Source organism: Caenorhabditis remanei, chromosome I, assembly GCF_010183535.1.
Source record: "Caenorhabditis remanei strain PX506 chromosome I, whole genome shotgun sequence".
Lineage (NCBI taxonomy): Eukaryota > Metazoa > Nematoda > Chromadorea > Rhabditida > Rhabditidae > Caenorhabditis > Caenorhabditis remanei.
The window spans coordinates 7841629-7862828 of NC_071328.1; the positions used below are offsets into that span (position 1 = coordinate 7841629).

The 21200-nt window shown below is 37.8% G+C and overlaps 5 protein-coding genes across 5 annotated transcripts; 4 read left to right on the top strand and 1 right to left on the bottom strand.

Annotated features, from left to right (window-relative positions):
- Positions 1-1079: 1079 nt before the first annotated feature.
- GCK72_001532 (uncharacterized protein) lies at positions 1080-1372 on the top strand (the record flags this gene model as incomplete). Its single annotated transcript, XM_003097635.2, has 2 exons — positions 1080-1151; positions 1211-1372. 2 exons carry the CDS (start codon positions 1080-1082, stop codon positions 1370-1372), a joined length of 234 nt encoding a protein of 77 aa, XP_003097683.2.
- Positions 1373-1807: 435 nt separating this feature from the next.
- GCK72_001533 (uncharacterized protein) lies at positions 1808-2965 on the top strand (the record flags this gene model as incomplete). The annotated part of the gene is made up of 3 exons (XM_053723013.1): positions 1808-1870; positions 1917-2024; positions 2825-2965. The coding sequence occupies 3 exons, from the start codon at positions 1808-1810 to the stop codon at positions 2963-2965; spliced, it is 312 nt and encodes a 103-aa protein (XP_053591658.1).
- A 432-nt stretch (positions 2966-3397) lies between these two features.
- Positions 3398-3908, top strand: GCK72_001534 (uncharacterized protein; the record flags this gene model as incomplete). The annotated part of the gene is made up of 3 exons (XM_003097666.2): positions 3398-3523; positions 3573-3808; positions 3875-3908. The coding sequence occupies 3 exons, from the start codon at positions 3398-3400 to the stop codon at positions 3906-3908; spliced, it is 396 nt and encodes a 131-aa protein (XP_003097714.2).
- A 444-nt stretch (positions 3909-4352) lies between these two features.
- On the bottom strand, positions 4353-11910 carry GCK72_001535 (uncharacterized protein; the record flags this gene model as incomplete). Its single annotated transcript, XM_003097694.2, has 10 exons — positions 4353-4442; positions 4493-5139; positions 5411-5582; positions 5640-5812; positions 5861-6567; positions 6642-6791; positions 6866-7363; positions 7409-7568; positions 8111-8281; positions 11859-11910. 10 exons carry the CDS (start codon positions 11908-11910, stop codon positions 4353-4355), a joined length of 2820 nt encoding a protein of 939 aa, XP_003097742.2.
- Positions 11911-18885: 6975 nt separating this feature from the next.
- On the top strand, positions 18886-19251 carry GCK72_001536 (uncharacterized protein; the record flags this gene model as incomplete). The annotated part of the gene is made up of 1 exon (XM_053723014.1): positions 18886-19251. One exon carries the CDS (start codon positions 18886-18888, stop codon positions 19249-19251), a length of 366 nt encoding a protein of 121 aa, XP_053591659.1.
- Positions 19252-21200: the final 1949 nt, after the last annotated feature.

A 21200-nucleotide genomic window follows, 5' to 3' on the forward strand; every position in this document is an offset into this window, starting at 1 on the left:
CAAAACAGTATGAAACATCAGAAGATGGGATTACCGTCAATGTTGTAATTGATGAGCACCTTCATTAGAAACACATCTGTAATAAAAGCCCATCCACATGAACCCGACTTATCGCATTTTTTTTTACTTTTTTCCGAATTTGTTATTTTGATTGACTTGTAAGATACAGTTTGAAAAACTAAAGGACATCCAAAAGATTCCTTTGTAAATTCGAATCACATGTGCTTCAATTACAGTATTTACGGTATCTGAAAATTGAAAGATGGAAGCTTCAAACTTTTGAAACCCATTTTGCCGTTTGGTTTACAATGATTGATATTCAACATAAAATTCTTTCCTCCTTGACAACAACTCTTCGCCCGCATCACGCCAAGAGCGGTCAGCATTCAGAAGGCTGTCCGAAGTTTTTTCGATCGATCTGATACACAACATGCTGTGCCACGCTCCTACGAATAAACACTGTGAACAAGATGCGCTCAATAACGCTTTTTCTCTTTTTTATTCCTCTTTTATGGTAATTCATGTGAAACTTCATTTTATCACTATGGTCAAGAACGCCAAAGGTATATTTGTTTAATCGTTTCTTTTCTTTTCTTCACATATTTTCCTCCTTTTGACACACTTTTTTTCCAATAGATAAAAAAAGACGTAGAAGAGGTGGATAAGACAAAGTTCAGAAAGAAACTGGCGAAGAGCTACGTTTTCGACATTTCTGAGTGAGGCGAAATTTTATTTCTCTAAATACAACTTCAACCTTGTTCTGAAATAGGATACACCTACACTAATCATTGTCGTTTCCCTTTTTTGATATATTTTCTCTTCTCGTAGTTTCGATGAAGTTATACACAATTTTTGGGAAATAAGGTGTGTTTTCGAGAGAAGAAAAGGAAAATATTTGAGAGACATAAACTAATAATTATCAAATCCCCAAAGACTCGCCTTTCGTTTGGCTCTCTAGCATATTTTTAATATCAATCTTGTTTCTGGTGCAGTTATACATTTGATTCATCTTAATCGTTCCTTACAGTCCTCTTATACTCACTTTTACTTCCACTGTGAATTTCTTTTTGTTTCCAGGTATGACTACTCTGTATGAAAAGCTCAATTTGCCGTTCGGGATCGGTTATACCTGGATTGGTGCAATGATAATCGTAAGTGAACGGAACTGCTGTTTTTCGGAGATTTTTCTACAAAATTACATTTTTCTCAGCTATTCGTCCGGTACGTTATCAATCGTGCACTCAGGAGACGTGGCCAGGAGTTCATGAGATATACGGCGATGTTGGACAGAGCGATGAATCCAAACGGTGTTAATAAGAAGGGTGCTCAGTACGTCTACACGGATGATGATACAAGCAGTGATTCTGATTGAAATTCGTCAACTTACGAAGACCCCAACCATGAAATAAACTTTGTTTATAATTTTATATCGCTTCACTTTTTTGCTCAAACAGACAATCAATTGGTAGTTTCGAAAGTTCACTCACTTCGATTCAGAATTCCAGTAGGTTTAATCTTCAGATTCCAAGTTTTACCTTATCAGAGCTTTTATCCCTGAAAACACCATTGACTCTGGAGTCGATCCATAATCAGAAACCACAATACTCACCACGAGATGTACACATATGCAAGTGCACACAATTTTCTGTCCTTCTTCATAACCACGAATTAGCTCCCAGAACGTGAGAATATGGATAGAATAATCACTACCTTTGTTTCGTTTCTCTCAGTTGACGTACACACATATGTCAGCATTTTGTTCTTTCTTGTTCATTATCGATTTCCCACTGAATATTCAATTTCAGAAATGGTCATCTATTGGATATTGAATGTTATTCACACTTTCTTGAATTTAATTCTCGGACTGGCGGTAATATTTTAACTGTTAAAAAGACGACTTTTCTTTGTTATTTCAGGTTTTCTTTGCAAGTTTTTGGCTATTCAACAACAATATGGAAGAGTACGATCGAATCGAAGGAGTTGATTTGGAACGTCGGAGAAGAGAGAGAATGGAGGAGATAAGAGTGAGAGAAGGATTTAGAACTTTATGAGATTCCAAGTGTGCTCTTCTTTTTCCAATAAATTTTCTGTCGGTTTTTGCTCAGTCAGTGCTCACTAAATACAACATTGATTCTTCAAATTTGCCATATTTTGACAAATCTAATGAAAAATCACGTTTGGAATGGTGTTTTTTTGCTACACTTAGTTTTAGTGAGAGAAAGAGATACGATTTAAAAATCTTTCGGTTTCCTGTTGATAATTTCTGTATTCAACAGCTTTTGATCGCATCAAAAACGTAAGACGACCAAAAAGAACAAGCATACAAGATCAAATAACGTCATTCTCGTTTGACCAATTTGGCCTTTTTCTGTCTCCTTCCTCCTGATGTCCACCCTATACAACTTTCGATTTTCCTTACACTAATCGACCCCTTCAAGGCGATAGACCATTTATTGTCCACTTATTTTTTGCTAAAAAATGCAATTAGAAAATATGGAAGGTTGGTATCAACTCAAACAGTTTGGCATTTTTTTTCTCGGCGTTGCAGTTGGAGTTTTCGTTACGGTTTGTTGTTCTTTTTATTTCTGCAAGTTGATGTAATTGAACATGGTCTGTCTAAGCTTCCGGAAGCCCAATTGATCAAATTTTTGTATTCAAAGATGTGGTATTCCTGACAAAACATTCATTTTATTCGAAAAAAAAATCATGAAACGCGTTTTGAGACTTACGGAACTGAACAAACATTACTGAAAATGATCTTGATTCAAACCGGAATAAAACAATTAATAACTGAAATGTTTTCCCAAACAACTTCCTTCATCAGATAATCCTGTTCTTCTACGGTTGCTTCAAACCAACGTCATCTACAACTAGAACATCAAGGATATCCGAATCATCTGAAGCCACGTCATCAGACGAAAGTATAGAAAGTCAAATGCCACCGCCGTATTCATCATTAAAGTAAGATAATTTTTCTTTGATTTTTGAAGTCTGAACATTCATTTTTTAACACTTTCAGATTCGACAAACCGATCTGCAAACCTTGCAAATGCTGTCATGTATTAAAAAATATTTTCAAAAAATAAACATTTCCGATCTCCACATCTTCATCTTTTCCTTTTTCTGCACGTTTTCTAGGTCTCCAGAATCCGTGGGTGTCTGGACGTCACCAAAACTTTTGGAGGGAAACACTTTCATTTTTCCATACATTTTTGAACGGGTTTTTGTTATGGAGCAGCTCCCCATTTTACTCGATTTTTGGTTCTATTTATGAGTTTCTCTCTGTTTTTGTAAGGATTTTTAGATTTTTAAAGTGAAGAAGAGCTAAAAATAGACTATCTTTGTTACTTTTTTGTTGTGATTTACTTTTTGTAGAATTAACAAGTGAAGCTTTAAAATGGGAGGAGGTAGTGCTCTACTAATAAATTCCAATCGTCGAGGAGGTTCCGGCGGATCAGAATTCGGATGTACCGGATGGTTTTGTGATATTTTGGATGGAGCAATGATGCTTTTGGTTATTATGGTGAGGACAACCGAACATACAGACGGACAATCATCTCTTTTCTTTCCAGATAATTGCAACCGCCTTCATCGGATGTCTCAAATCTTGTTTCAATCGAAAAAGAAAGTATCCTGACCAAGAAATCGAGCCTAAAAGAATTTCTGAGCAACCACAAAATCTGGGTCATCAAGAATCTTCCGAAGCTCCGCCCACTCATCTTCCAGTAGTGATTGTGATGGAGAATCCTCCGGATTACGAAGAAAACGAAGAAAGTTTGTATCTCCCTCCTTCTTATTGTACCTTGAGGTAGGTCTGTCTTGTTCAGATTTCCATCTTTTCTCATTTCCAAAATCCGCATTTTCTCTTTTTCAGATTTGATCAAAACGCACAAGGAGTCCAAATATAATGGGTTTATTAATTGATTTAATTTTTTTGGATTTTCTTTTTTCTTTTTCAAAATTCTGTTTTTTTTCTCAAATTCAAATAAAATATTCAAAAATACAAAATTAAGGAAATTTACAATACTGAAATATACAATAAGGAAAAAATAAAATCGATATATAAAAAATATGTTTTCAGCTTTACACAATCAAAAATAATGATTAATTTTCTTTTGAATTATACCGGTTTTCACTGGGATTCAACTACTTGTCTACGGTGAAAAAGGGGGCGGAGCTACCTGGAAAAGGACAGATTACGGTAAGTAAGTTGTGTTGTAGGATGGCAAAAATAGAGCTTGGACATTCAAAAATTAGGTGGAATGTACGTGGAAATGAGATTAAACGAATGGTTGTAGGAGTTTTGTGAGGTTACTGTATGAACTATAAACTACAGGAAAACAGTGCGGAGCTTAGATTCTGACGGCTCCAGCATCATCGCTATCGTCGGTGGCAGATGAAGAGTATTCTTCGATACGTTGATGAATTATGGCTTGCGGATTCTGCAAATAAACAATTAATATTATTGAAAACAAATCAAGAATTATCTTACCGATGAAGTTCTTCTATGAGTTTTGATACTATGCTTGACAGCTTGAACTCTTCTTTCATTATCACTCAATCCATCAGATCTTGTTGCTCCAATCTCCAAACTTCTCTCCAAAGAGCTCATCATTGTACTCTGTGACGTGTCAATTCGATATCTCAATTCCTCCGATTCCATCGAAGTATTCAGAATATTGTTTCCATTTCCCTCATCTTCTGATGACTCTACATCTGCATCGTCTGCTCGGGACCTTCTTGAATCCATTGAAGAAGTCAAGTCAACATCATTTGCATTCTCTTCTTCTGGGTTAAAAACCACATGGCATGGGTTACTGTAGGTGGTGATTGGTGATGCGTAGATTGGATTAACACTAGTTGTCATTTCGACGTCATCAGCCTCTCCAATTGATTTCAGAGCCTCCTCGTAAGAAGTTGATTCCGGAAGTTGAGCAACGAAATGCTCCTCCATATTCTCTTGAGTCTCTCCGGTTTCATTGTCGTATGGAGTTGGAGATCTGCCACGTGTTGGCATTGCAACAGCAATTGATTTGGCACGTGGAACACGTCCATGATTACAGCAGCAGGCATCTTCAAGTTGATGTGGTGCATTTCGAGATGGATAAGATGATCGATTGAGTTTGGAACTGCTTCGAGCTGAAAATATATGATAATTATAATTTTGATAATTAAATTTTGTTCTGGGAAAAGTGAGTTGTGGCGGAAAGTTATCGAAAAACTGGTCAAATTAGTGCAGTCGTTCAAACTAAAAGCTGGGGATTCTTTGAAATAAAAAATAAGAACTATTCTTTTAGAAGTATCCAGTCACCTATCCTTTTGATTAGAACCTCACCCAAAGATGTTCATGCAAACTAAATAGGTCTATCAGGGGGAAAGGAAAGAAATTAAAAGAATATCATGCACATACGAGAGGAGTAATTGATCACACCGTGTGGAACACGAGATGGACTGTCTCGTGTGAAGAAAACAGGCGGTACAGCCGATTTGTTAGCTGATGAAGAAACACGACGACGTGAAGCAATTCGACCATCCGACCAACGTCCCTCGCCGTTTCGATAGATTGTTTGGGCGTAGGTGACCTAAATATTGGAAAAGTAAAGTTTATTTACTCTCAAAAACAGTTTATATGAACTAACCGGCACTCCTCCTTGAACTCCACCAGCTCCATTGATTGCCATTGAACTTGCTCCGGCACTCCACATTCCAGAATCTTGAGAGAATCCAGATCCACGAGCTGGGGATCCACGTGTTCCTCCCAATGTCTCCCAATAAGACGAAGAATTACGCATGGCATCGTTCCGAAGGATTTCTGGAAATTCTATAAACTGAGAAGCGTTCGAAATTAATTAAAACTCACTCTGTGAATTAGCTCCCTCACTTCTTCTTGTCTGTTGTCCAGCACTACTTCTGCACGAAGACTGTCTTGAAAATGGAGAACTTTGTGCTCCAGAAGACGTACTTGTATTGGAGTTTCTGTATGGACTTCCACGACATGGTGGACATTGGCCGTCCTCATCGGATGACATCTCTTCATAGCCTTCATTTGGATAGCAATTTCCACGTAGATGTGGTCTTGGAGCATTCGACATGGCTCGTGGACTAGTATGGATATGCATGTGCTCTCGTTCTGCCAAATCACGTTCCCATTCAGCCAGCTCGTGTTCTTTCAGCTTGAGCTCGGTGAAGCATCCTTGCAGTTTGTCATACATTTTGTTGGTTCTCTTCAGTTTTGCTTCGTACATGTGACGGATGTCCTTGATGTGATTCAACTGTTCATGTCTCTTCCTTTGAATCTCTTCTTCCATTGCAAATGCACTTTTCGGTCCTCCGTGATCCTTGGTTACGGTAGATGGATACTGGATTGCCTTGGCGAATTCTCTATAAGAGTCCCATGCGACCTGCCATTCCTCTTCAGTCATCTCGAACAATTCTGGCTTGAAAATCTCCCAGTGCTGACGAATATGTGAGAATGACGGGCGATTTCTTCCCTTTTGTGACAGGCATTGTTTGATGAGAAGGACCAATCCACGTGGAGCTTCTTCTGGCATTGGGAGACTCAGGATGCTGAAAATGGTGTGAATACAATTGGAGTTTCAGAAAAAGAATTCAGAAAAGGGAAACTGGAAATCAAAACTCACTTTGTTCCAACACCAAAGATGATTGCCATTTGAGCGATATTTGCATAAGGTGTCTCACGAGTAAGCATTTCCCAGAGAACAACACCGAATGAGTAGACATCAACTTTCTCGTTACATGGCTCCTTTTTTATCATTTCTGGGGCCATCCAACTGAAACAAGATATTATAAACTAATGAACGGAAACTATTGATAGTCTTAATCATTTATTTAAAACGTCACATACCTGACTGTTCCACAGAATGACATCATCGTACTATCATTTTTCTTTTGCAAATGAGAAGTACCAAAATCACAAATCTTGATTGAATCTTCAGCAGAGATCAAAATATTTGGCGATTTCAAATCTCGATGGATCACTTTGTTTTGATGAAGATAATGCATTCCATCAGCAATTTCTTTGACCCATTGAGAGAAAAGTTCACGAGTGATCGTATTCTTTGTTTTGAGTACAGTACACAGTTGTCCTTTTGAGCAATATTCCATTACAATGCAGTAGCATGGACTCTTCGAACAAACTCCCAAGAATTCGATGATATTCTGGTGACGGAGATGACGAAGATGTTTGATTTCTGTCTCTTTGAGTTGATTCACTTTCTTCACAGCTACAGTACGATTCTCGTATTGTCCCCGGAACACTGCTCCTTGAGATCCTGATCCGAGCCATTCCAATTCAGAAATTGCATCAAATGGAATTTCCCATTCTTCGTCTTCCGATTTTTTGCTGAAAAAAAGAAATTATTTTCTGCCTGAATATTTTAAAACTTACATTTCGGCAGGAGGTTTTCCTCCAAAATATCCCAAAACCGGTCTGAAACACGAGAAAAGACCTTCACGAAGCTGTCCGAATCCATCCGCGTAAAAGTTATTGAGGCTCGGTTTCGAGGCGTTTCCAGTTGCAGCCATCATATTGTTAGCGTCTGAAGTGGCTGCAAATTTGGAAGTTATTCAAGAAATTCAAGGCGATTTGGGTTAGTTAGGAACGTTTTCAACCTCTTCGTGCTGATGTAACCGTTTGAGCTACCAACTGAAACAAAAAAGAAAGTATAATGTTTTCTTCAAAAACTGAAAAATGGAAAACCACGAGAATATGCAAAAAAGACGTTTCGCTTTTTCGCGGAATCAATATACAGTCGCCAAGAAAAAAAAAGAAAAGAGATAAGAAATATCAGGGAAAGGTGAGAGATTGGCAGAGAAGCTAGGACAAAAAGTGACGTAGTTCACGGTCGGTGATGGGAAACAAGCAGCAGGAAAAGAAGATAGGAAACAAGAAATATGTACTCTTTCTGTATTTTCAGTGCTTAAAATGCGTCAGGGTATCGTAATCACGCCTTGGAACAAACATGCGTCAGGATCTTGAAGCACGCCATGTAACCAACTTAAAACTGAAAACTCCTCGCTTAATTTTTTGTATAAGTTTGAACATCCTGGGTATGTTTTCAAAGTTTTGACCCAAATCCCAGTGACCTACCTTCTTTGTTCCCGAATTCAGCGTTCGCCAATTCTCTGTGTTGTATTGGAGTATTTGGAGCACTTTGAGTAACTAACTCCGACCCATCCGAACTCAAAACGACAGTAGAGAAATCTGAAGTGGAGGCAACGGCCCCACTTTGTGGTGCTGCCTGGATTGGTCCTGGGTCTTCTGAAAAACATTTGATTGATGACTTGAATCTCGTGGAATGTGATCTACAACAGAATCCAAGAAAGCAAAAGGGAGAATAAGTACAAAAAACAAAAACTGTCGCTTCATTTTTGATAGAAACGTCTGAGTCTCTCATGTGAGTATGAGTCAGTTAAATATGGCGCCACCGGCAGCGGAGTTCACTTTGACCTCCTAGTGGCAGATAGGTATGTTATGTTGACTAACAAACTGAGGTTTAGAATGGCAGAAAATAGAGCTGAAGTTCAGGTGCCATGAGGTTACTAGCACCGTCGTATAGGAATAGTTGAAGAATGCAATCTTTGCCTTAATATCTAGTCTGATTTCTCTTCCAAAGTTTTTTTTCAGTGAATATGTATCGGTACCTTTGAGTGGTTCGATACGACGGTACAGTGGCCTATTTTTGAAAAACATTTGATCCTTATAGTAATATTGTGCAATAATTCGGTAATATGTAGAAAAAAGTGGCGATGTTTTCAAGTGATAAGACCGGGGTCTCTGTTCACCTCTCGCTGCAGAAAGTTTTCGATGGAATGACTATATGATAGGAAAAAGTAAAGGAGGTGTGGTCAAAAAGCGTCACATGGTCTGAGGGTGATAATAGAAAATGGGTGAAAAATGTATAGAGTTAAATAGTTTTAAGGTGAGCAAATGTAGAGAGCAACAAGTTGGAAGAGCTAGTTGAGCTGATAAGAAGTAACTTTTTGGATGGTGGGAAAGTGATGACAAAAAGTACGATGTAAACTGTGAAAAAAAACAAGATGATAATAAACATTCGATTATTGTTTTCCTGAGAAATTCCGCTTTCTGATTTCATTAGACATGGTATTTTTCTGACTTCAACAGAAGTTTAAACGTGTTGCCTTATTTATTATCCAGATCATCAGCACACTCGTTGGTATGAACAACTACAAAGTATATGGACTAAAATAAACTCATCTAGTCATTGGAGCACCGGAAAAATCTACCAAACAATCTGAGTGAGAAATAAAATAAGATGCATTATCACTGTTTTTTCTTCCTTTTTATAACGAACTTATTACTGTATCGGGTATCATTTCCAAATACATATCGTTCCGTCAGAGCCAGTACCATCTCTTACCAAAAACCCCGTGACCATTTTTTGTACTTGAAACATAATATTTATCATACGTACAGGACTGAAATTCTTCGTCTCCTACATTCCACCTACTATTTCTTTAAATTCCTTCCTATCTCTTTTTGGAGCCATCATAAATTGTATGCGCTTCCTCGCTTTCAATGATGTATCAATTATCACTTCCTATCTGCTCTGTGTCCGGGACAGGTACTCGAAGTCACAGTTTATTTTAAGACTATTGGAATGGGTTGAAAACTGAAACTAACAAACGCAAAAATTATATGACGTTCTATTCCAACTACGGTAAGATTGCACTGTAATCACAGATATCTTGACATGTCTGTATTCAAATCGGAAATTCTTATGCTTCATGTCAGTCCGCAATCCCCATTTTACCTAGCCTTCCTATACTTTTACATTTTCGTATTCTCCTGGAGATTTCGTAACTGCTCTTTGTGCTTTTCCATCCATGAGCTACTCTGACTCACTAGCTCAACGGGTCGGAGGGTCCCTACTGGCTCTTTTTTTCTCTGTCTCACTAGGGAATGGCTCACACAATGGTTGGAGATACACAACATGATATATATCGTTGGAAAGCTGACGTTTCCCTGATTCCGAATCTATATTCAGTTTTTGCAATGGCGCTCCCAGTTTTGAGAAATCCGGCTCCAAAGTTTGGGTAAATTTTAGTGCTAAAACTCGAGTTTCCAACCCGCGTGTTGCCCCAACACCTAAACCCATTCGGAAGATAGTTAAATCAGCGTTCGAATGGTCGAGGGGGTTACAGGTGGGGTAGTAGGTGGATACTCTATGGTTCGATTCCTTGCGTTTTTTTAATTTTTTTTATTATTTTTCGTAATCCTTGTTTTTGGTCATCAAAATGGGTTTTTGAAGCTTTTCCAGTCTATATTGACTTCCTACGACGTTTTAAGAAAAAAAAAAATTTCAAGAAAATTGACTTTTCTGTGACCAAGTCCATGGTGAGAAGGCAGTCGGAACTTTTTTTCGAAAAAACTTATATTTAATAGTTAGAAAATTTTGTAGCAAACTTTAAAAATGATTTTTCCGAAGTTTACATTTCTTGTTATTCTGGTAGATACTTTTTTGAAGCAACTACTCTGCTTCATATGTGGTGATTCAAAGTTAAAGTCGTAGTTTGAAGATCTCTATCATATAAACGTGTTGAAATCAAATATCAAAACGGATTTTCTATTGTTTTTCTAACTATTAAATATAAGTTTTTTTCGAAAAAAAGTTCCGACTGCCTTCTCACCATGGACTTGGTCACAGAAAAGTCAATTTTCTTGAAATTTTTTTTTTTCTTAAAACGTCGTAGGAAGTCAATATAGACTGGAAAAGCTTCAAAAACCCATTTTGATGACCAAAAACAAGGATTACGAAAAATAATAAAAAAAATTAAAAAACGCAAGGAATCGAACCATAGAGTATCCACCTACTACCCCACCTGTAACCCCCTCGACCATTCGAACGCTGATTTAACTATCTTCCGAATGGGTTTAGGTGTTGGGGCAACACGCGGGTTGGAAACTCGAGTTTTAGCACTAAAATTTACCCAAACTTTGGAGCCGGATTTCTCAAAACTGGGAGCGCCATTGCAAAAACTGAATATAGATTCGGAATCAGGGAAACGTCAGCTTTCCAACGATATATATCATGTTGTGTATCTCCAACCATTGTGTGAGCCATTCCCTAGTCAGTGATTCTGAAGAGAATGATGACGTCAAAGGAGCACAAGAGGGACACACAAAAATAGAAGTATGTGTTCCATTCACCCCATTTCTGAGCAAGTCGAATAATAGATAAAAAATGAGAGAGGCGCAGACAGGGAGAGCATGAGGATTAGGCTGGAATAGGGAAACTGAGGAAACAAAATGTGGATGAAATTCAATTATTTTTGTTTACCAGAGTTTCACATATTTTCTGGAAGTTTTAGAGATAAAGGTTTGGAATGAAACGAATTGTTTAGGAATATGCAAACGATGAGGAGTAAAGATTTAAAAATCGGAATGACCAATCTTTGAAATATTAAAGTATTCTTAAGACTTAATTGTTTTTGCCTTTTTTAATGTAAATTACAAAACGGTTCTACAGAAATGGCTTAATGATTTAGAATTCCAATATGTAAGTTCAGTTGTTCTCCGCTAAATCCATCAAAAATGAGTTCGTAACTTTTCGAAAAAACACCGAGAAGCTAGACAATTTTCTTTGATTCCTTATCACCAAAAACTGTCCAAAAGAGTGTACGGCCACTTAGTGTTATGTGTACACACCCTTCCTCTCTGCCTGCCTACCGACCCCGCAAAAAGTTCCACGTGGCTTACGCGACGTCGATTTGCCTCCTACGAGGAGGTCTTCTTGAAGAAGAGAGGAATAGAGAAGCAGAGATATGCATAAGATTAAAAACATATGAGAAAGAGCAAAGGACAAGAGACAACATACCTGATGTTGGTGTGACCAAGTCGAGAGTGGTTAGCATTGTGGTAGATGTCATTCTGAAAATTAATCAAGAATTGAAAAAAATATGCAACGTTCTGAAATTAGAGAGGAAAAGACGTTTGAACTGAAAACAATAAATTGAAACCAGATACAATAGAAAGCAGACATCAATGTTTAGAGAGTTGTGAGTCGGAACAGAAAGTCCGAAATTTTTAGCTTTTTGAGGTTATATCATCTTAAAACTATATTCAATCTTCAAAAAGCTGGAAACTTACAAAAAATCAATGTTCAAAGAGAAAATAGTGTGATCCGTATATGTTTTCTGTCGATGAGGGACGACTACATCGCCGACAGAAAATCGAGGACAAATCAATTCAAAGAGAGGAAAAGATGACGTGATTCAATGAAGAGGGCGGCGAGTGGATGAGAAAAAGGACGAGCGGTAAATGGAATGGAAAAGAAGAACATTTGGAAAAGAAGAAAAAAGGATTTGAGAAAACGAATTGTGAACGATTTGGGGTGGAGGCTAGAACAAATTGTGTCTGGGTTTCAACTATCAGGTTGAGTGATCAGTGAATAAGATTCATGCATCAACTCAAAAAAGATATAATGTTAGAGATCGCGCATGTCTATTACTGTAGGTTGAGGGAACCTTTAGTCGTACATACATTTACAAATTGAGGTTCATGCCACATACTTCTCATGACCAAACAATGCTTCAGGAAAATAACCAAACTCCAGCAAAGTATCAGAGTTTAAGAGCATTGAACCACATTCTCCTTTGGAAACTCTAGAAAATTGCAGAGCTCTCCCACACACTTTTTCACGGAGCCATTCACTTCCAAGCACCGACCTCCCAACGATTGAGAAGGGGCCAACATCTCTCAGGGCAAAGCGTTCAAGCGTGCTTCGTTGCCATGCTACACGATACCAACCACTACGTCTGAATAAGAAAAAAGCTCTCTTCTGACACAAACATCTCCATCCGAAGAGCTTTGAATCGACTGAGTAGAGCTCAAAAAGCTGCCTTGAAAGGAGAAAAAACTGGAGAAAAGAAGAAGAAATATGAAAGAAACGACCGGAAAATTGGAGGAAAACGGGACGGGAAATAAAAAGAAAAAGGTTCATAATTGTGGGGGTGGGGGACCTGGAAAAGTGTTTTCGGTATAAGGTGAGGGTGGTAGAAAAGAAAATATGGGGACAAAAAGTTATAGGGATTGGAAGTTAATGAGACCTATTTTGCCTATAGGATGTTCTGATTTACCAAGATAAGCCGAATGCGGATAAGAAGAGAAGCATAACACAGATGTGAAAACTGACTCTTTCTTTATTCTTTTTACATCTTCTCATCTCAACTTTCAGAGCGGTAACCTATAATTGCTCAAAAACGAAGAGCCACTACGTCATCACTCAACTTCTTGTGCGTCACGTATGAGATAAAAATAGGAGAAAACGACGAACAATACTACATTCAATTTGTTCTGCTTCAATGGGAACGAAATGAAGTTATTGGTGGCATTAAATATAGGTGAGAGAGGGTAATGGCAACAGGTAGCTGAGTGGATGTCCGGATAACAGGATTTCGGACATTTGGATTCCCAAACTAATACAGTGACTATCAGTAGATCTGGATGTATGACGGACCATCAAATGGGGTTTTTGAAAGTCCGATTGTTCGTTTTTTGTTGTATTTTTCTTTCTCATTTTTTCAATAGTAAGCCATCGTTTCTTTTTCAGAATCCGTCAAAATCAGCCGAAATTCATTTGTTCTAGAAGAACATTTCTCGTTTCTCATTTTCTCAGCTCCTCTTGCTCCGTCAACTTTTTGAGACGATCACCTGTTTGTTGTAGAAAAATTGGAAAAGAGAAAAGAGAAGAAGGAGGATGGAAAAGAAGAACACGCTAGTGTATGTGAGTGAGTGTGTGTCTCTGTTTGAATTACTCATCAATTCAATTTGTGATTTTCTATTGAAAAGGAAGAGACAGGTTGAAATGTTATGAAAAAGAGTGTGAAGTAGTGAGAGGGAACAGAGAAGTAGAGTTGAGTCGGAAATTCGGACATGCAGACACACGAACAGGTAGAAGCCAAGAGTTCACGTGAACACTGTTGGTCGTTGGCCTTCTTCGGTTCACGTCAGAAGTTGGAAAGCTCGAAGAAAACAAATATTTAGTTTACTTCTCACTATTTTGAAGGGTTCGAAAAGTGTTCAAGTGATTGCCATTATGATTAGCGAAATCCATTTACCAAGAGTTCAAAGAAAGAAAGAGACGAACTCTGACAAGACTGGAAAAAGTGCCGTATTGCGGAAATCACATTTCGAACATCATTTGTTTCAGAAAATGGAAATTATCTAGTTGCGAATTCAAGTAAAAAGAGTGAGGTATAAAATCGTCAATCTCAAAACTTGTCAGTGTTCCTTCAAATATGCAAAAATTTATGCATCAAAACTGTTTTGAATGCTCGTAAACTCAAAAATATGTTTGGTGTTCGATTTCCAAAAGCATCAAAAACCAGAAACACGGGAGAATATATTCTCCAAACATCATGTTAATACTTGAAAAAATTGAAAAGTGAAAAAGTTCACGTTACATAGTGATGCTTAAATTATCCTGGTGTCCCAACAACAAATGTACGAAATTAGCAAGAGAATAAATCAATATCCTTTCAAGTTTTAAATCTTTCGAAAGTGCATAAATCATACTTTCGGTTGAGTTTTCCGTTGAATATCAACATTTATCGTGATTTCTATACAAACCAATGAAAGAAAGGTGACATTCTGATCTTGAATTCAACTTTTAAGCCCAAATAAACCACCAAAAACACCATAAAACAAGAGAAAGTGAGCCGTCCACTTTCCCAAAAGAGCTCCCGTCAAAAAGAGAGAAATGAGAGAAGAAGAAGAAGGGAATTCTCATCGATGTGTTTGTATCCCCACCCAAAATAAGAAGAAAATGACCACCAAAAAGTGTCGTCTTCTTTTTTTTTGTCGTCGTGGCTTCTCCTTCTACAACGTCTTCTGGTTCCATTTTCATGCTGGGAGAAGGGACCAGAAGACGTTTCGAAAGGAGGAGAACGATGAGAAAAAAATGAGGACGAGAAATGGAGAAACATGACGGAATGATGGAGCGGCGCGGGGTGAAGAGGGAAACCACCGCACTCTTCTTTTTCTTTAAATCTCTCCGATTCTCTGCCTCTCTGACCATCAAACTCATTTTCTCTGACTCTCTGGTTAACCTCCTTTTCAAAGAGTTTTGGCATGTTTCCAAGTTTTACATCTATCGGAATTTACCGTTTGGTGTGCAGCTATTTGTGAAGATAATGTTGTTTTTAGAGACGGAGAAATGAAAAGGAACAGCTAAACAAACTATTCGGAGAACCGTCAGCAAGGTCAGAGGGATGATGGATGGCAAAACGGGCGGAAATGATTTATGTTATAGAACAAACGAATATTAACAAGAGATTTATGATTATGATGCAAAAGAAAAAGTTTAAATAGAAAAAAGTGTTTATAGGTGGGCAGTTGTGAACTACTAAATAGAAGGTAGCTGAGTGTTGTCTAAGCAATTCAAAACTGAACCATGAAAACAAAAACAAATCAAAAAATTTGAGCAAGTTCTCTGTTTGGATGATTCTAGTCAATTTAAGCAATTATTTTTCCATTTCATAGTGTCGAATGACATCCAACAATACGCTCAGTCATAAGACCTATCATATTGTTACAGTACCGGTTCAGGTCGAGAAGCTAGCCGTGTGATGTTCCTTAACAGACCATCTGATCAACATATAACCTGATTCCAGACAACATAGAACTGCGTTTTTATTATAGACTCTTAAAAGCGTGATAAAAGCATAAACCTAGGAACAAAGAAAACATAAAAGAACAGTTTCCAGTGATAGTTAAGATCTCGAATGCATGTGGACTCACGGATGGACTACAATAGATTCTCTAGATGAACTCATGTATAAATGACCTACACGACTTGAGTATCGGAAGAAGGCGTTCCTCACATTTCAAATCTCCACCAAAATCTTGTAAACCGAAGCAAAACAAGAGTATCTCATCATGACGCATGGTACTTTCCGGTGCCACCTTCTCTCCTTCCCTATCTTGTCCAACCTGTCATCTCATCATTCTATTTTTCCCTCCAAAATGTATTCTTTTACTTCGAATCCAGCTGATGAATGTGTATTCGAAGATAGATGATATCTTCTTCTTTTTCCTCTGAGACACAAAGACAGTTTTTCGAAAAACTACGATAGGATGAAATAGGAAAAACCGAGAGGATGAAGGAACCGGTTTGCTTAAGAAACAACTACCGCAGTGTTAGGAAAAGAGAAGAAATTGAAAGAAATTGAGAGAAAAGCAAAGTTGAAATTATTACGAAATCAGTTCAGATTGATATGGGTAGAATGGAGGATAATACGGGTAGAAAAAAAGAGAAGAGAGGGGATTAAACTATACTAAATGCATGAATGACCAACTGGGATTATGTTTCATTTTGTAGAATTTTTTTTAGTTTTCAACAGAGTTTGCCATATATTCAAAGACGAATCGAGGTTTGTTTGTTAGAATTTGGACAAACTGATACACAGAAAGATGGAATTAGAGAACAAAGAAAATTAATCAAGAGCAGAATTGATTTCAATGGAATAATATGATCAAGCACACGGTGGTGGGCACACATCGAGATTAATGAGATTGTTTTCAGCCTGTTACAATAATCGAAATCTGGGACCTAGAGATCTCTGAAAGCTACAAAATCCTACCAGCTGAGATTCTACAATACGAGGAACAATTTTGAGATTAGGATTATTTAGAATGAATTTTGTTCCATCCCGATCAGAGGAGGGTTTTGAAAACGGATTTGGAGTCAACATCAAAACTCGAGTCTGGGGTACATTTTTTTTACTGCTGGGGAATTTTTCGACTGAACTTCCCTGAACTATTTTTGAACTATTCGATGAACTATTTTTAAAAATCAAGAAAAATTTAAATTGATTACACGTCTTGTTTATTCGTTAAACAACAATTGTATGCAACTCCAGAAATCTTAGGAAAAGTAAAAAGTGTTTAGTTCCTGTATAACTGTTGTATAGTTTCTCTTCTCATGTGAACCTTATAATATATCCAAACCCATTATTCACAGGAGCGATCAGAACAATTTCAGACTTTTCTGATTTTTTATAGAAAGTTCCAACTCATCTGATAATTTTGTAGCAAGAAAGAGTGAAACTTGTATTTTAGTTAGCCATGAGCCACAGGTAAATGCTCACAGAAGCTTGAAAAAATCTGTCAGACACGCGGAGGCGCTGGGAATATTGGGCATCAGGCTAAGTTTGTAAGTTGAAAACGCTGTGTGCCAAAAACCATAAATAGTTTAATATCTATGTAGCACCTGCAAGGCGATAATAAGAGAGAGCTTGAACAAACAGAACTGATCTTGAGATTTACAAAAATCCCTCTCACGATTTCCTTATAAACCCGCCTGAAAATGGGGTTCCTGATAAATCCTCAATCCACCCCCACCTCCTTTTCTCTCTTCTTTTCAATTTTTAATCCTTCTATCTCAATTTTTTATTTCTCACTCTCCGTCCTAATCTATTTGTCCCCAAAAAAACTGCCAAAAGGAAACAAACAGATCTCCCCCAGATTATCAGTAATAACCCCCTTTCGCTTCATCCACTTATCAGTAGTAGACTCAAACAAATCTGCTCACTATCAGAAAATACATTTCGCAATAGAAAAAGTTTGAAAAATATCAGGCAGCCAAGTGACACTCTCCTGCCATCCCGTCGACATAAATGTGTAAAGATTTCTGAGAATTGGAAGAGCAAAAAGGGATGAAAAGATGCAAGAGGGTGGGTGGAGAGACAGTTGTTATCAGTCATGAGGGGGATATAAGTATAGGAAGTGAGAAAACAATTGAGAACTCAAAGAAAGAAAATAATGAGTTGATGAGTCACGGAAAGTTGCATGAAAACGAGTTAATGTGAACCAAGATTCGGGTTGCATACTTGAGGCCAAACTTTTCGAAAGTGTCCAGATGTGTACAAAAAGTTTCAGAGTTCAGTTGAATACTTATTTTTTCTTTGTTGGAGATTACAAACGGTTGAGTTTCTAGGGCTCAAAACAACATAATATATAATGTTTTTTGTTTATCTGAAATTTCGAAGAAATCAGGTTTTATTTTTGAAGGAATGAACGGTTTGCTTCAAGAAGATAGAATTGCGACACAGCAGAGTACCACATTTTCATTTTCAAGACAAAAGTTATACTTTGAGGTTTCGTTATTTCAGTTCCCTCCAAATATTCCCCGTTTTCTGGATATTTCAACTCATGATTGAAATTATTTTTTTCGTGTCACTTGAAAAGTCCCTCACAATCCAAAACTACACTATATTCTTCTTGTTTGTGTTGGGATTTCCCTAATTGAGTACAGCGGTACCCAAGATGTCAGTCACGATCAAAAGAACCATAAAGATTCCAAATTCTTCTTTTTTCTCGGTTTTCCATTTTATTTCCCAAATAACAGTCTGCGATCGGCCATCGACTATCCAGTTTACATATCAAAAACAGAAGACTGGGGGAATTCCTTGTACTGTTTTACGGGTTTCTTGTAGTCGCGTGGTGATGGAAATCGGTGGTTCGAGGTGACTTAGAAATTTGGAAATGCAGAGATCGCTGTAGTTTTACCAGGTATTTTAAAAAATATGTTGAGTTGTCGTCCAATATAAATTATTGGAAAGGCGCGTGGCCGTCCACGCTGGCAATGACGTGACCTTCGAAATATGGAACTAGTGAATTCTGATATTTGATTATTCCTTGGTTTTGTACACTAAGAAACCTGTGCTCATATAAACGATTATTCTGTCTATCCCACTCTATTCTATTCTTCTTCACGACATAATATTGGCGATAAGGATGCGATTTTTTATTCGGTGGTGGGAAGAGAGTTGATGGTAGCGGAAGTAGTGGACAGTCTTTTTCTCCAAGTGAATTGAACTATGAATTGAACTTGTCGATAAATTATGAAAACGACAGAAGAGCGCAAGAGTCACTGCCGATTAGTCCAAGTGCTACAGCTGATACTACAACAACCACTGCCATCAGTCCGACGAGATTGCCAGACAAAAGTCCACAAGCCCGAACAACTGCTGACCCAAGCTATTCGTTGCGAAGAAGCCAAAGACTCAGACGAGCCCCGAACCGTTACGACCCATGATCTGAATCATAGTATGGAATGGGAAATGCACGAGGATCCAGCCGTCCGGATCATCCAGCCACTCGTGCTAGAGGAATTGCTCCAGCCTCTGCACGTCGTGGTCAACTCAATTCTTCTGCAACGGGGGGAGGTGTTGGAAAGCGCGTGGCCGTCCACGATGGCAATGACGTGACCTTCGAAATATGGAACTAGTGAACTCTGATATTTGATTATTCCTTGGTTTCGTACACTAAGAAACCTGTGCTCATATAAACGATTATTCTGTCTATCCCACTCTATTCTATTCTTCTTCACGACATAATATAAATGGAATAACAAGCAACCGTGAAACTTAAAATTGAGTGGAAAGTAACCGAGATTACTCGTCAAATGAAAATCTTGGAAATCGAGTAATTTTCAGTCTTTTTTTCATAGCAAGTAATTCCGAAAAGGTTATTTTGGACCAAGTTTTGATGTTACAATCCGTTTGTACTGTTCTTTCTACGAGTATGTCCAAACTTTGTTAACCTTTAAGAACAGAAAGAGTGCCATCATTTCCACTTTCTTATTCTCTTTGAGTTCTCTGAATGCCCCTCTCTGACAAAATTTCTTTTTCTTTCGGGGGGAATCCCCCAACCACTTTCAACCACTTCTTCTATCTCTCTTTCTTATTTAGGTACACATGTACAGTATTCCCCCCCCCCCCCCCCCCCCCCCCCAATCTTCTGATTTTTCCTTTTCCAGTCCGTCTCATTTTCAGTCAATATCACTCGTATCATGTTTTTCTGTGTTCCGGTCGTTGTTGCAACTGATATATCCAGTTTTTAATTGATGTCAAATGGGTTGATACGATCAATACGATAGCGTGACTTTGGAAAAGGGATTCCCCATTTTTATGCGCCTAGTTGGATGTTTTTTTGCAGAATGAAGATGAAAGTTTGAAGAAGATAGAAGATAGAACACTGGGTTTGAGTGATATCAAAGAATCAGGACATTCCTTCAGCATAGAAAATTACGAAACAATAAAAATGCTATGTATGTATATATCTAATCTGAATCACAAAGAAAAAGGTATTATCTGGGACTTCAAGCTAACAGAAAATGTGCATCTGAATTCCAACTGAACAACAAAGCATATTCTTTTCCGATATTCTGGAGACCCCTCACTTTTCCTCCCGTACTTTTTCATTTCCTGTCTGAACTGGGTACATATGACCCATCATACATTCTATTTTTTATGTTCGACATGACCGTGTCATTCCATTTTTCACACTATAACTAGTTCCAATTTAATGATTGGATGGTGTGACAAGTGATAAGAACTAGAGGGGAATTCCCTAACTAGAAGTCAACTGTTTTTACAGTCTTTCGATACATTTAATGTGATATCAAATGGAAAATGAAACTTGTCATTGAAATAAAACGAATGGAACCGAGAAAAAAGAAGAATCAGGTGATAGTTTAGTGATATCGGTCTGTCCGTATGTTTGTCCAGATGTCTGTTATATCAATTTTCAAACTTATAGAAATGAAGAAATTCGGGTTCAATTCGTGGTCAACTCCCTTCCTTTACAACAATCATCTGCCAAATCATAAAATTCCAGACGTTCCCATAAAAACGTTTCTTATCCATCAACAAGCAAAGCCACCTACATCACGTAAACCTCCAGAATCCATCCATCTGATATCAGAATTCCAGAATCATCATTCTCCCTCCATCAAGCCTAAAACTTCTGACTTGAACGACGACTACATTTTGGTTTTGAATTCATAAATATGCAAATACAACTAGTGTACCAGCCGATCTGCTTACGCATTCTCTGTACCCATAATTCTAGATTCTTCCGGTTTTTCTCTTGTTCGCCACGTGTTTGTTTATGGTTTGTTGGTTTCGAGAACTTGAAGAATTTCACGTGAAGTTTCGCAGTGTTAGGAGAAATAGAGGTCTGTATGTATATCGGTTTGTCCATTCGTCATCTGACTCCCATGAAATGAAGGATAATATTTGTGTTAGGTTTCTCAAATCATTCTCGATGAGAGCTGCAATTTTTCTTAATGATTGTATAAATATCCTTCAATCACGTCAGATTCACATGAACAGAAATGATTTTCTGATTTCAATTCGTGACACAGATAGTAGTA